The sequence below is a fragment of the Bufo bufo genome, chromosome 9 (assembly GCF_905171765.1).
Source record: "Bufo bufo chromosome 9, aBufBuf1.1, whole genome shotgun sequence".
NCBI lineage: Eukaryota > Metazoa > Chordata > Amphibia > Anura > Bufonidae > Bufo > Bufo bufo.
The window spans coordinates 165,130,130-165,145,286 of record NC_053397.1 but is presented as its reverse complement, the minus strand read 5'-3'; the positions used below and the strand labels follow the sequence as shown (position 1 = coordinate 165,145,286).

At 43.1% G+C, this 15,157-nt stretch overlaps 1 protein-coding gene across 2 annotated transcripts in view; it reads right to left on the bottom strand.

The window, feature by feature from the left end:
- Nucleotides 1-5,978: 5,978 nt before the first annotated feature.
- The window catches only part of NOL8 (nucleolar protein 8), a 29,023-nt gene continuing 19,844 nt past the window's right edge, over nucleotides 5,979-15,157 (bottom strand). For both annotated transcript variants that reach the window (XM_040407033.1, XM_040407032.1), the window contains exons 13-17: nucleotides 12,887-13,173; nucleotides 11,705-11,822; nucleotides 9,966-10,033; nucleotides 9,767-9,849; nucleotides 5,979-6,603 (exon numbers count right to left, since the gene is read on the bottom strand). In XM_040407033.1, the coding sequence (XP_040262967.1) occupies nucleotides 6,550-6,603; nucleotides 9,767-9,849; nucleotides 9,966-10,033; nucleotides 11,705-11,822; nucleotides 12,887-13,173 (610 nt within the window). In that variant the 3' untranslated portion in view covers nucleotides 5,979-6,549. The remainder of the gene's footprint in view (nucleotides 6,604-9,766; nucleotides 9,850-9,965; nucleotides 10,034-11,704; nucleotides 11,823-12,886; nucleotides 13,174-15,157) is intronic.

Below are 15,157 nucleotides of genomic sequence, written 5' to 3'. Positions count from 1 at the left end.
AACTACACACGTGTAAGGCGCCATTTTGTGAGATTATCAGCTTGACCGGGAATCCCCATCTATATCGGATTTGTTTCTATCACAGAATTCTGGTGAGGGGAACAAATTCTTTCCTTTTTGGCAGGGTTGCCGTTGACAGGTCAGGGAACACTGCTATTCCGGTGAATAAATCGGAAGGTTGGGAGTTTTTCCTTAAAGCTCTTAGAAAAGCTTCCTTAACATAAAGAAATGAATTCTTGCCAGAATGTCCCGTGGGGTAGCAGGGTCCAAACCTGCCGATTTGGGTATCCTGTCTATAGTCATGTCCAGCTCTGAAAGGCCCAGTATGGCATCTTTGAGGAGGTTCTGCAGTAAGGCTCAGAGTTCTCCAGATCCCACCGATTCAGGCACCCGTCTGAGGCGCACATTATTTTGCAGATAGCGATCTTCCATATCATGCAACTTAGCTGCTAACTTTCCAACTTCTTCCTCAAGGGCCTCGTTGGCATCTATTAGTAAGTTGTGGGATGCGGTGAGGTGAGTTCCGCCATCTTGCCTTCTAGGTGGGAGGTGCACTCCCCAAGCTGCGAAACTTCTGTTTGTACTAAGTATATTATGAATGTCCTCTTAATGAAATGCATACATTTTCTAGCATGCTTCTAAGTAGTTCTTCTGTGAGCATATGAGGGCCCACGAGCGTCTGCGTGGGTAATGTAGTCGACCCTCCAGGGGATGAGGCAGGCGAGCCCGAGCAAGATGGCGAAGGTGTTAGCTTTGGGCTTCTGCTCTGTGATGCTGGCTTGTGGAAGAACAAGTTTTGCAGGAGCTTGACGTTTCTTGACTCGACCCATGGGTAGACCTTCGGTAGAGGTTAAGTTCCTCATGAATTAAGGTGCCAGGATAGAAGAGGTTAGCCGATTTCCAGTGCTGTGCACGGAGCTCTCAGATTAGCCTACTTTCACACCTGCGTTAAGTGCGGATCCGTCTTGTATCTGCACAGACGGATCCGCACCGATAATGCAGACGCTTGTATCCGTTCAGAACGGATCCGTTAGCATTACCATGAACAAAAAAAATAAGTTTTTTTTTGTTTATGATAATGCAAACGGATCCGTTTGGACTTACACTGAAAGTCAATGGGAGGCGGATCCGTTTTCAATTGCACCATATTGTGTCAGTGAAAACTGATCCGTCCCCATTAACTTACATTGTAAGTCAGGACGGATCCGTTTGGCTCCGCATCGTCAGGCGGACATCAAAACGCTGAGCGGAGGCAAACTGATGCATTCTGAACGGATCCTTATCCATTCAGAATGCATTGGGACTAAACTGATCCTTTTGGGCCGCTTGTGAGAGCCCTGAAACGGATCTCACAAGCGGACCCAGAAACGCCAGTGTGAAAGTAGCCTTAGGCAGCCAGCGCCATCATCGTGCAGGCCACACCCCTGAGGATTTCTTTTTAATCTCTTCCGGCCACCTTCCTAGCCAGGTTGAGGAGGCTACCTTTGCTCGCAAACCCCCACTGCTTGCATCCGTCACAATCTGTGTCTCTGGATCTTTTAGCCAGATGACGCCCTTTGATAAATTTATCTTTTTCTTCCACTAATTCAGATCAGATTTTACTGGGTATGGAATGACTATTTTTCTGTCTAGGTACGATTGCTTTTTGTTCCAACTCCCTAAGATCCAGGTTTGCATAGTTCTGGTATGGGTCCGGCACCAGGCTAACACTGTTATGCAAGATGTCATAAGACCTAGAATGCTCATAGCCTTCCTGATCGAGCACTGGTTTAGAGATTGGAAATTTTTTATTTTTTCTATGATGGGTTCTATCTTCTCTTGTGGAAGAGATGATGTTTATGATACTGAATCCAACCTTACTCCTAGAAACTTCCTGTTGGGTGACGGGATTAAGTAGGACTTTTTTTTACATTTATTAACCAACCCAAGTTCGATATTTTTTGCAAAAAATAGTCTGACTGCTTCTCCTTCTGAATTTCCTACTAATCGTCCAAGTATGGGAAGATTAACAGACCACCTTGTCTGAGGGGAGATATAATTTCTACTTCCAACTTTGTGAACATTCTTGGTGCTGAGGAAATATCGAATGGAAGGGCGGAGAATTGTTAATGGTGCAATATGCCCTCGGGGCCTTTTAGTGCAAATCGGAGATACTTTCGCGAGTTTAGATGGATAGGAATATGATAGTAGGCGTCTTTGAGATTGATAGATGGACAATGGAAGAAATTGATTCCATCTTGAACTTTCGGTATCTTATTGATTAGTTTAAATCCTTTAAGTTTATGATGGTACAGAAGGATCAGTACAGTTTTTGAACTAGGAATAGCTTCGAATAGAACCATTTCCCTTTTTCTGTCTCGGGTACATTTTTTATTACACCTGATTTTTTAAATTCTAGAATTCCCTGCCATATTTTTGATAGAATGGTGCACTGTGGGAAGTGTTCTGAAATCTTCTGGGGGGGGGGGGGGGTTTGAAGCATATTCTATTTTGTAACAGTTCTTCACAATGTCTAATGCCAAGAGTTTGATGTTACAGATTCCCACTGGGTCAGTAAATTCCTCAACCTCCCCCCTACTCTGGCATCATTGTTTTTCATTCTGCCTATTTTGGGGGTTAAGGAGGAATCCTCTACCTTTGACCCCCTTCTGATAGCTCCAGCGTCCTGTTTTTCCTTTTCCCCTATGGGGTCTGGATTGCGAAATTAAAGGGACGAAAGTTTTCTTTTTCCCTCTTCTGGAAAGCCCTTCTTTTTATCGGTCACTTTTTCTAGGACTCTATCTAATACGGGGCCAAACAAATATTCTCTTGAAAAAGCAATGGAGCATAATTTTGCTTTGGAGGTTCTGTCACCCCCCCCCCCCCCCCCACAGGATTTCATCCATAGCGCTCGCGAATTTGAAAGGGCTGCATCTTTGGCCACAAATCTGACTGGTTCCGCGGAAGCGTCTGCCAGGAATGCAGTGGCGGACCTTAGAAGGGGGATGGAGTACAACATTTCTTCCCTAGGGGTTTTATTCTTTATGTGGTTTTCTAACTCATTACGCCAGAAATACATGGCCCTAGCCACATAAGTTGCCACAATATTTGTTTTTTCCCCAAACATGGAAGCTTCCCAACATTTTCTCAAAAGAGCGTCTGCCTTTTGTTCCATTAGAGACCCCCAACCTCTTTACTGGATCTGTCCATTCATCGGGGATCATTGCCTTAATATTCTTGGTAATGGGAAAAAGTTCAGATCTTTTCGTACGCAATCTCCCAAACATTTCATCCTGTACGGATCTCGGTTTTTGGATGTCTTCAATACCCATGGTCTCCCTTACTTCCGCCTTTAGTAGTTCCTCCATTTCCTCGGAGGAAAAAAAAGTACTTTTTATCATCTTCAACTACTTCATCCTCTGACAATTGATCTTCCTCAATATCATGTCTAGAGACGGACGCCTCTTTGTCCATGTCCTCTGCGTCAGAGGAGGATTGAGCTGATAACCTTGTTTTTTTGGCGGGAGGCATAGGCTGAACCGGCGTAAGGGAGGATTTAATTTACTTCCATAAGGATAGATGGTTGCTCTTCCTTTAACAGATCACTAATGCAGGATTTGCATAGTTTCTTTTTGTACTCTTCAGGGAGCTTTTTAGTACAAGTGGCACACTTAATAAACAGTTGCAAGAAAAAGTATGTGAACCCTTTGGAATGATATGGATTTCTGCACAAATTGGTCATAAAATGTGATCTGATCTTCATCTAAGTCACAACAATAGACAATCACAGTCTGCTTAAACTAATAACACAAATAATTAAATGTTACCATGTTTTTATTGAACACACCATGTAAACATTCACAGTGCAGGTGGAAAAAGTATGTGAACCCTTGGATTTAATAACTGGTTGAACTTCCTTTAGCAGCAATAACTTCAACCAAACGTTTCCTACAGTTGCAGATCAGACGTGCACAACGGTCAGGAGTAATTCTTGACCATTTCTCTTTACAGTTTCTTGCAATATTCTTGGAATGTCTGGGGTGAATAGTTTTCTTGAGGTCATGCCACAGCATCTCAATCGGGTTGAGGACAGGACTCTGACTGGGCCACTCCAGAAGGCGTATTTTCTTCTGTTTAAGCCATTCGGTTGTTGATTTACTTCTATGCTTTGGGTCGTTGTCCTGTTGCAACACCCATCTTCTGTTGAGCTTCAGCTGGTGGACAGATGGCCTTAAGTTCTCCTGCAATATGTCTTGATAAACTTTGGAATTAATTATTCCTTCGATGATAGCAATCTGTCCAGAACCTGACGCAGCAAAGCAGCCCCAAACCATGATGCCCCCACCACCATACTTCACGGTCGGGATGAGGTTTTGATGTTGGTGTGCTGTGCCTCTTTTTCTCCACACATAGTGTTGTGTGTTTCTTCCAAACTCAACTTTGGTTTCAGCTGTCCACAGAATATTTTGCAAGTACTGCTATGGAACATCCAGGTGCTCTTGAGCAAACTGTAAACGTGCAGCAATGTTTTTTTTTGGACAGCAGTGGCTTCCTCTGTGGTATCCTCCCATGAAATCCATTCTTGTTTAGTTTTTTACGTATCGTAGATTTGCTAACAGGGATGTTAGCATATGCCAGAGACTTTTGTAAGTCTTTAGCTGACACTCTAGGATTCTCCTTCACCTCATTCAGCAGTCTGCGCTGTGCTCTTGCAGTCATCTTTACAGGACGGCCACTCCTAGGCAGAGTAGCAGCAGTGCTGAACTTTCTCCATTTATAGACAATTTGTCTTACCATTGACTGATGAACAGCAAGGCTTTTGGAGATACTTTTATAACCCTTTCCAGCTTTATGCAAGTTAACAATTCTTAATCGTAGGTCTTCTAAGAGCTCTTTTGTGCGAGGCATCATTCACATCAGGCAATGCTTCTTGTGAAAAGCAAATGCAGAACTGGTTTGTTTTTTATAGGGCAGGGCAGCTGTAACCAACACCTCCAATCTCATCTCATTGATTGGACTCCAGTTGGCTGGCACCTCACTCCAATTAGCTCTTGGAGATGTCATTAGTCTAGGGGTTCACATACTTTTTCCACCTGCACTGTGAATGTTTACATGGTGTGTTCAATAAAAACATGGTAACATTTAATTATTTGTGTGTTATTAGTTTAAGCAGACTGTGAATGTCTATTGTTGTGACTTGGATGAAGATCAGATCACATTTTATGACCAATTTGTGCAGAAATCCATATCATTCCAAAGGGTTCACATACTTTTTCTTGCAACTGTATTTAGTTTTAATTTTAGTTTCTTTCACTCCCTGAGAAAGAGAAGAGCAACTAGGTATCAGAAAACTTCATAAAAGTAAAACAGAAAACAATTGCAGCCGCTCACTGAAGGAGCGGCCGAAGGTGGGTCTGCGTTGTCCATGCGGGTCCCAGGAGTTGACATGCTGCTGGAGTCAGAGCAGACTGCATTATCAGAATCACCCCGCTTTTTTTCATCTGCAGCGGCGTCGTCTCACGTCATTAGCACGCGTCTCGGCACGACTCAGAGCTCTGCCCCCTCCGGACCTCGCCGGGAATCCGAGAGCTAGACTTGGCTCTGCTCCCATTTGGCGTGCAGATTCCCGCTCTCGCAGGTCTGCTTCCTCACCAAAAGGGAAGGAAGACCGTGCTACAAGAGCATCACTCCACTTTCCTCTGCCCAGCTTTAGCAGAAGCCGCGTGAGGGCAGAGGAGAACAGAATGTGGTAAGTCAACCTCCCGTTATTAAGAGGAAGAAATATTCCAAATAAAAATAAAATAAAAAACTCTTCACCTCCCTTTTTGGGAGGCTTCTCTGTGTAATGCCTCCATTAGGGACAGGAAACACTGAAGGGAGAAAGTGGGTGGGGGCTTTTAAACTATCTCTGTGTATTCCTGCCCCTACAGATATCAAGGGGTCAATCTCATTCGTAGCCGTCATGGTCGATGAAATGGAAAACACACTTTTGTTGAGCATTTTTATTCACAAATTAGATTCTTACAAAACCAAACAAAAAATCCTTTACAAAAAATATCTTTGCCTGTCTTTTTTCCAGGTTAAATCCATGTTTGCTGTCCATTTAAATAAAGTCTTTGTAGTAATGGTGTGTGGATGATTTCTTCCATAGGAAGCAGTTTTATGGCTCCTCTCATTAAGTACACCAATTACAGGTCATTGTACTGGGATTTTAAAGGGTTTTCCCATAAACGACATTCATCCCCTTTCCACAGGATAAGTGATAAATGTATGATTGCTGAAGGTCTGGTCCTTGAGTCCCCTGTGTATATGGATCTGTACTGTGCAGGTGTAACCTCCACTCCATTCACTATGTGTCTATGGGATTGGTGGACTACTGTTCAATTCGTACATGACTCAGTGGAGGGGAGGGGTGTGCAGGTGGCCCAATGGTTGGACTCCCAATAATAATCCAAATATCCCCCATGGATAGGAAATTTTATGTTTATTGTTAAACCCTTTTAAGCAGTTCTTCACAGTAATGTGTCCGGTGTACATGTGAAATAACTGGACTGTTGTGCTAAGGTGAGGTTAATACTTGGATTTCAGCTTCCTCTTTGCATCTCTGTGCCTTTTCTTGCATTCCTACAGCAAACAAGAAAACATACAGTTACAGCTGACCATTAACTGGCAACAAATTGTGTTACAGCAAGATAGTTCCTAGGTTCAAATCCGACCAAGGACAACATCTGCATGAAGTTTGAATGTTCTCCCTGTGTTTGCGTGGGTTCCCTCCGGTTTTGCCCCCACATGCCAAAGACATGCTGGTAGCGAACTTAGATTGTGAGCCCCATTGGGGACAGTTGGATGCTAATGTGCTATATAAGTGCATAAAATAAATAAATATACCATACATTTGTCTACAGAAGACATATCCACTTTCAGCATGTAGGCAAAATGGGGTGATGGGCTCAAACGTTGAATACATTGGTCCTCTAGAGCTTATATTAACCGAAGATTCAGGAAAGAGAGGGGGTTGTATCAATATCTGCTACCACATGCTGTAAGGATTTACCACGCGCATTGACCTTTATTTTATTTATTATATATCACTACTATATTCCGCAGCGCTTTACAGACATTAGCATCCAACTGTCCCCAATGGGGGTCAAAATCTAAGGACCCTATCAGTATTGGAGTGTGGGAGGAAACCGGAGAACCTGGAGGAAACCCACGCTAACACGGGGAGAACATACAAACTCCATGCAGATGTTGCCCTTGGTCGGATTCAAACCTAGGACCCCAGCGCTGCTGTCCTTTATGAATGTAGTGCAGTTACTGCCGTGTAGAAGAACCTAACCAACTTCCTGATGCCGCAATTACGAAGATCAGCTCTAGCCACCTTAGCCCTGCATGCAGTAACTAATAATGGATATTATCATTTGTCCTTTACTAAAGATCTATGGCCTAAGGTTGACTATAAACATTCAACGTTCGCCCGACAGCAATCTCTCCCAACTCCCCCATACATGCTCAGTTTAGCGGAACGTGTATGTGTTGTTAATCCTGGGAAAACATAAGGGACTAGATGAAAATGTTCAGTTCTCCGATCCTTCTATACTCCTCCCCCCCCCCCCCCCCCCCCCCCCAATCATCTGTCAAGGGATAGTCAGGAGCTTCCCTCACACATACTAGACTGTGGGCCAAGGGTTCGACCAACAATATACTATTGTGTCTGGTGGAAGGGATCTTTATTTCACTACACCTAATAAATATTATAAATCGGCCACAGTTTTGATTTTAAACTACAGTATATATTTAAAGGGATAGTCTCATCTTAGACATTGGTGACATACAATGTATAATCCCCACCTCTGGGATGCCCGAAGTGAGCAGGGAGCAGCCATGCATGCGAGTGCGCCCTCAAATCATTTCTATAGAAGAGCCAAAAACAGCCAATCTCTGGCTCGACAGTCCCATAGAAGGAAATAAAGCAGCAGCAGCCGCATGGTGTGCTCTCCATTCATTTGTATGCGACTTCCAAAAATAGCTGAGTGCGCTTGCTCGGTTATTTTTGGAAATCCTATAGAAATGAATGGAAAGCACACTGCTCATGCGCAGTCTGTTCTCCTTCACTTGGATTGCATGCCCTAGCGAGTCTGAGGTGACACAGCCCCTTTATGTAGAGATGTTAATAATCCAAGATCATGAAGAGTCCATCGCTGGTATCATTCCTTATTTTATTCCATGACATGAGCAGCAGGTGGTTCTTCCGCATTGTGCGCCCAGATACTCATTTGCCCTAATGTCCTCAGTAATACTCTGCACTGTACTCTGATATCATCACGCCGTATATTAGGATTATTATTGTTGCAAATGCTAAGCACTAAAGGCGTCCGAAAAAGAGCATTTTTCACAGCCCGCTCCGCAGACCAACCTGCTACATGATGTAATGGCCACATGAAGGTATGAGCACCCCTTCTGCCAACTGTACGGCTTACAATGTTCCAAATGGTGTGGAATCGGGGAAAAAAAATAAAAAAAAACGCAATTCATACACTATTTTATGGGTTTCGTTTTTACTGCGCTCCCTATGCAGTAAAACTGACCAGTTTCCTTCATTCTCCAGGTCCATATGATTATTGCGATACCACATTTATATAGTTTCTTTTTTATAGTGTTTTAATACTGAAAAATAAAATGTAAAAAAACTTTTGGAAAAAATGTATTTTTTTCTTTTCATCGTCATAACTTTTTGCGACAATCTGTCGTTTTTATAGATATTTTTTTGGAGTGTGTGAGACTTTCTTTTATCATTTTTTATTACATTTTTTGGGAGGTGAAGTGACAAATAAACCGTCTCTAACATCATGTCCCCCTTTATATCTGAATCTTTTAAAAACTGAACCTTGTTCTCTCCATCTACTAACCTACCTAAACCCGATATCTCCATCTCAGGGTGTGGCAACTACCATCACGCCTAATGTCTCTTGCCCGCTCATGCCACCTGCACGTCAAAAACATCTCTGGAATCTGCCCCTTTTTTTTAGTGTGGAAACAAAAACTCACTGTTGCCCTGATCCATTCCAGTTTCGATTACTGTAACTCATTACTAATTGGCCTCCCCCTCACCAGACTTTCCCCTTTCCAATCTATCCTTAATGCAGCACCCAGGCTCATCTACCTGTGTAACCGGTACGCCGATGCCTCAACTCTGTGCCAGTCATTGCACTGGTTGCCCGTACAGTACAGGATTCAAGTTAAAGCCCCCTACATCTCTTCTCTCATCTCTGTCTACCATCCTACCCGTGCTCTCCGTTCAGCTAATGACTTACGACTGACTTCCACCGTAATCTGAACCTCTCACTCCAGTCTTCAAAACTTCTCGAGTAGCACCAGTTCCCTGGAATGCTCTACCCTCCCCCCCCCCCCCCCCAACATCATTCTTCTGAACCTGCTCATTGTCAAATATCCACACGCCGTGCACTCAGAAGCACTAAAGATATCGGCTGGTGACGGCTAATACAGCTTTATATCTACTCCTCTATTGTGTTAAGATGGCCAGACCAATGCAAAAATCAAGTACTTGTCAACTTTAGTGTCACCTCTATCTCCTCATAGATTGTAAGCTCTTACGAGCAGGGCCCTCAATCATCTTGTTGGTTGCCATGTTATTTATGATTCTGTACATGAACCCTCTGATTGTAAAGCGCTGCAGAATATGTTGGAGCGATATATAAAGATTATTATTATAAGAATTATTGGCACCGGTATTGCAGCTTCCGACACATCCCTCAACAAGTCATACCTCCATGACGGTGTCTCTCATGTCATCCCAGTATTTTGCCTTTTCCTCCGATTTTGAAGATCTGAAGAACATCTTTGGACCCTCTGTACAGGAATATGATAGAGAACATTTCACTATTAACTGGAGTAAAATGCTTAGTAATGCAATATATCAGCCGCCAATGGAGCAGTAGGAAAAAAAAAAAGTGTAAATTTATCACCTTTTAACCGCGTGTCGTCTTTCACAAAAAAGAAAAATCTGATGCTGCTGCTTTTCTCGGACAAGGAGCTAAAAGAGATAGAGAAGATATGTTCAGATTACTAATCTCTATGTCCATAGAGAAAATATCCAGCTCACCTCATGATCCACAGCCCCGTGCACGGAACGAGACGAGCAAATCTCTCAGATACAAATCAGGAAAAAATAGTTCCAGCAAATAACACACAGACACAATCCTCCACCCCAGGGCAGTTCTGTGTCTATGTGTGTTATATGATACAAGAAGAAATAAAGTGACACTGTGATCACTGGTGCTGGAACTATTTTTTCCTGTTTTCCTTCTGCAAAGTTAATTTTTTGAAACTGATCTGGTGCACACCAGCTGGATAGTATAGCAGAAAACAAGCTAACCAGTAAAGTATTATGGGGGAGATTCATCTAAAGTGGTGAAAAAAAACTAACAAAAAAAACTGATTCTAACTTAAATTTTCCAAAGAAGCCCTGAAAAATGAAAGGCGGAATCGGATTGGTTGCTATGGGCAACTAAGCCAGTTTTCCTTTACTCCAATTTTGATAAATCTCCCCCATTGTTGTTAAAGCCAAACTGACAATTTAATAAACCTCCAAGAGGAATCATGTAGAAATGGCTACTTCACATGTCCTGTATGGCCTGTATTTAGCCCATGTTTTACTCCTCAATGACCAGGTGGTTTTAGGCCTTAACTTTTTTTTTTTTTTTTTTATCTTTTGAGCTATTAGATAAATTTTTGTGTCCATTTAATGCTAAAAAATAGAAGCTTGTAATAAACACCCAGATCCTCCCTACTGCAGAAGCAGAGGTTTTATGTACCTTCGCAGTGGTAAAAGTATGACGTAAAAGCCCCCAAGGCACAGTGTAGGGTCATTTAGGGGGTTGCCTGGCTTAGGGGTCCTAAACTATGTCCTATTAAAAAACACTCATCTGTACGTGGTCCCATCATGCCTGCGCCATGTCCCATTCCCAGCAGGTTCAAGATCGGACAGGCCTCGGCAGTCACATCTGCTTGAACCGCTAGTGACGTGCCGTTCAAGCCCATGTAACCGCTGAGGCGGTCACAGGAGCAACCCATGTTTTAGGGTACGTTCATACTTGCGGCACAGGATTCCAGCAGGCAGTTCAGTCGCTGGAACTGCCTGCCGGATCCGTCAAAACGTATGCAAACTGGTGGTATTTGTCAGACGGATCAGGATTGAAATGCATGTCATCCGGAAAACCGGATCCGGCATTAATGCATGTCAATGGGAAAAAATCCGGCAGGTGTTGCAGAATTTTGGATGGAGATAAAACCGCAGCATGCTGCGGTATTATCTCCGTCCTGAAAAGGCAAAAAGACTGAACTGAAGACATTCTGATGCATCCTGAACAGATTGCTCTCCATTCAGAATGCATGGGGATAAAACTGATCAGTTCTTTTCCGGTATAAGCCCCTAGGATGGAATGCTAGTCATGCGGAGACCAGAAACAGATAGGAACGAGGCAGCGGCGTGGGCACATCGGGACTGCAGACAAGGGTTTGCGTTTTTTTTTTTTTTAAGGCAGTTTTGGACCACCGGTGTTGTCGGCCCCTATGTCGGTCGGACAACCCCTTTAACAGGTTAAATATGGATGGACAGGCAATTTAGAATTTGCTTAGTTTATCAAAGCAGAGAACTGATTATCTGCTCACCAGCTGCACTGGATTTTTATGATGGGGACATCACCTTGTATTGACTGTTACAGCTGCATCCTCCTCTTCCTCTTCAGAGCTGCTGTCTTGGAATCTAGGGTCTTCCTGCCAGGCCACTTTAGCTGTCTTAATAGTTTCAATCTTATATGGTTCTGTAAATAAATCAATGGATTAAAATAATGGGGCTTATTCATAGTTAATACCGCTGAAAAGACATAAGTCCATCAAGTTTAACCCAGGGATAGGTGGGGACGTGAATCCCAGAAAGGAAGTGAGAGAACAAATGATTCAAACAAAATTATGTTCATGTTCGGATACTGTCCAAGTGTAGAAAGGAACAGCACCGGGACTGAATACTGACCCATTCTAGCAAATGGGCCAACTCACATGTGCATTATTTATTTTTTTTGCAGCCGGTGCATGGACAAGTTTTCTATCACTTTTCTTCAAGAGCCTTATCCACAGGACCGGTCATCAATATCAGATCAGTTTGGTCTAACACCTAGCACCCCCTCTGTTCAGCTGTCGGCGCCGGATACATAGTGGATGAAGCCACAAGCAGAATTCTCCAGCCGCTGTTCAGTGGCCGAGCAAGCTTACTGCAGCTCCTCTCCCATGAATGTGAATCTAAATGGAATCTGTATCAGTTGAAAAATGGATGGAGACAGCAGGTCCTGTTGGCAGGAGATCATCTGATCAGTTTGGGGAAGCTTACCACTCCTCCTGGAGACATGCACCCAACGCTGGTGTGCTGTCCTCCTTTCTTTTTCTAAATGGAATCTGTCACCAGGAAATATACTGTTAAACCAGGCATGACGCCTTGTAGGGCCAGCTCGGCTGAATGTAATGATACTATTCATTAGGCAATTCATTGCGTCATTCTGGATAAAAAGTCCTTTTAATCCATGTGCACATGAGCAGTTAAGTGCACCAAGCACTCAGTGCAACTTTGCTCCCCCTGCTTCCTGGGGGATGGGACAGCCCCTCCCTCTCTTCCTGACTGACAGGCCGAGGTTCCTGCATAGTCATTTCACCTGGCTTTGTCAATTGAGCAGAGGAAACGGGAGAACCAAGGGTGCACAGTAGGTAGCTTGGGCCCGCCCTCGGTGCACTTGTTACTCCCTTTAAATTTATTTTAGACAAAAGGTTACTTGTGTGCCGATACCTTAAGTGGGTTGGCATACAATAAAGAACATTTACTTGATAATGATCTTACCATCCTGAGAGACGCTCTCCTCCGTACTTGTACCAAAGAAAGAAAATGTGAATCCCGCAGGCTCCTCCGACTTCTGAAAACCAAAGTCCATATCCGAGATCGAGTCCTCAACTTCCATCTTTTGAGGTTCTTCTGCTTGGTCCCATGTTGTCTCTGGTTCCTCCATGGCTTGAGGTCTTGGGGCTCCAAATACCTCTTTAAAGTCCACTAATACCTCATGGAAGGTTTCTTGGGAGACCTCAGGTAGTTTTTCAGCTTCCAGTTGCTGCTTCTTCCTCTCGGATTTGCTGGAGAAAAATAAAAAAATAAAAATACCACTTGAAATACAAAATATTCAAAGAATACAAAAAATGGACTTTCTAGTTCACATTATTTGAATTCAAAGTGGTGGAAACAGATTTATTAGCACAATAAATTAGAAAGATTTTACTGCTACAAATTCTTACAGGTCCTATAAGGCCTCCTTCACACAAATTTAGTTTTGTGTTTATTTTTTCACAAAAAAAAAAAAAAGCCTCAAAAACCGTATTTGTCTTATTTTCATGTGACATGCATTTTTAATACGGCCAAAAAAAAAAAAATGCAGCCAAAATACCAGAAAAAAAAAAATGCAGCCATGCTATGACTTCATCCTCTATATGCATATCCTGGAAATTCAGAAAATCATGTGCACGTCTAAATGGGAATAACAGAAACGTGTAAAAACTGCAGATGTTATATTCAGTGCTGCCATGAAAGGGATGTCTGGGAAGAAGTAACTTTTCACGTTGTCCGCAGCCTGCTATGGGAAGAGTCATACTGGCCTGCTATCCGCAGATCTGGTCCTGCACACTGGCCCCCGTGGGCCTATTATCCAGTCCGTGTCCTGTTTACTTCCTCTCCACCATGGGCTTGATCATCTGCCCCACTGCAGCCGATGACTGGTGTCCACAAGAAACACATGAACGCTGAAGCCAGTTATTGGCTGTAGCGGAGCAGATCATGCGTGTGCCGGGAACAAATTACATGAGCAGCGGACGGGAAGATGGACACATGGGAGCCAGAATGCCAGACTGGAGTGCAGGAGATGGATATGATTCTTTCCATAGCAGACCATAGCTGATCTGCAGTCTGAACACAGGAATTAGTGCTATTCAAATGAAGGAAAATCCAGACTCAAAGAGGAATTATCCTCAAAATTAGACATGTCAATTCAATATTTTTTTTCTGCAGCGCGGATTTCAAATCTGTGGCAGCATGGATTGCTCTACGGATTTATAAAAAATAAAAATATTGTAGGTGTAATCCATGTGGATTCTGCAGCAGAATTGACTCAGAAATCCTTATAAAAAAATAAAAATAAATCAGCTGTATGAATACTTCATTACAGTACATTGAAGTACAGATTTTTTCATGGCTACGGTGTTATGGATTCTGTATGCGCTGCAGTGAATAATGCCTGCACTTTGGTGGCCTGTTTGGCTGCTAAAAATATAAAATATAGTACTAAAATAGTTAGTATGGTATTTATAACAGTTTAAAAACATACCTGAAGGTTTACGTACACTTTAACGATCAGACCATGTTGTATATATTGGGATAAGATGCAGTATTTTTCACCCCAAGACACTTTTTTGGGGTCTTATGGGGCAAATACTATTGAGTGTTTCCATTACAGAAGCTCTCATCAGTACAGGAGGACCGGGAAGCAGTGAATAGTGTTCCCCGGGCTCTGTACTTAACCTTTCCTGAACTTCCTCGGCCGCTCGCTGCCTGTGTCCTGTGCACAGCGTGAGGATGTTGGCGGTCTGTGACCTCACACGGTGCGGAGTCGTGTCACAGCACAACGCATAGGAAAACCAGGAAGAGCGCTGGATGTTAGGAGCGGCAGCATCCGGAGCAGGACGGGTACTTTTTTCCCCCTCTGATCTGATTAATATGGGGGTCTTAACATGGAGGTCTGATTAATATGGGGGCTTATTAACATGGAGGTCTGATTAATATGGGGGTCTTAACATGGAGGTCTGATTAATATGGGGGCTTATTAATATGGAGGTCTAATCTGAGACCTGATTGGGGAATTTTATAAAAATTGGGCAAACTGAACTAAGTTTTGATTGGGGGTCTAAACAGAGGTCTGAATAAAGGCCTTATTAACATTGGGGGTCTAATCTGAGGTCTAATTGGGGGGTTTTATTAACATTGGGGGTCTGTTCTGATTTACATTAGGGGGAGGTGTAGGTGTGTCTTCTTATAGGTCAAAAAATACTGTAATAGCCAACGGCCTGTGAG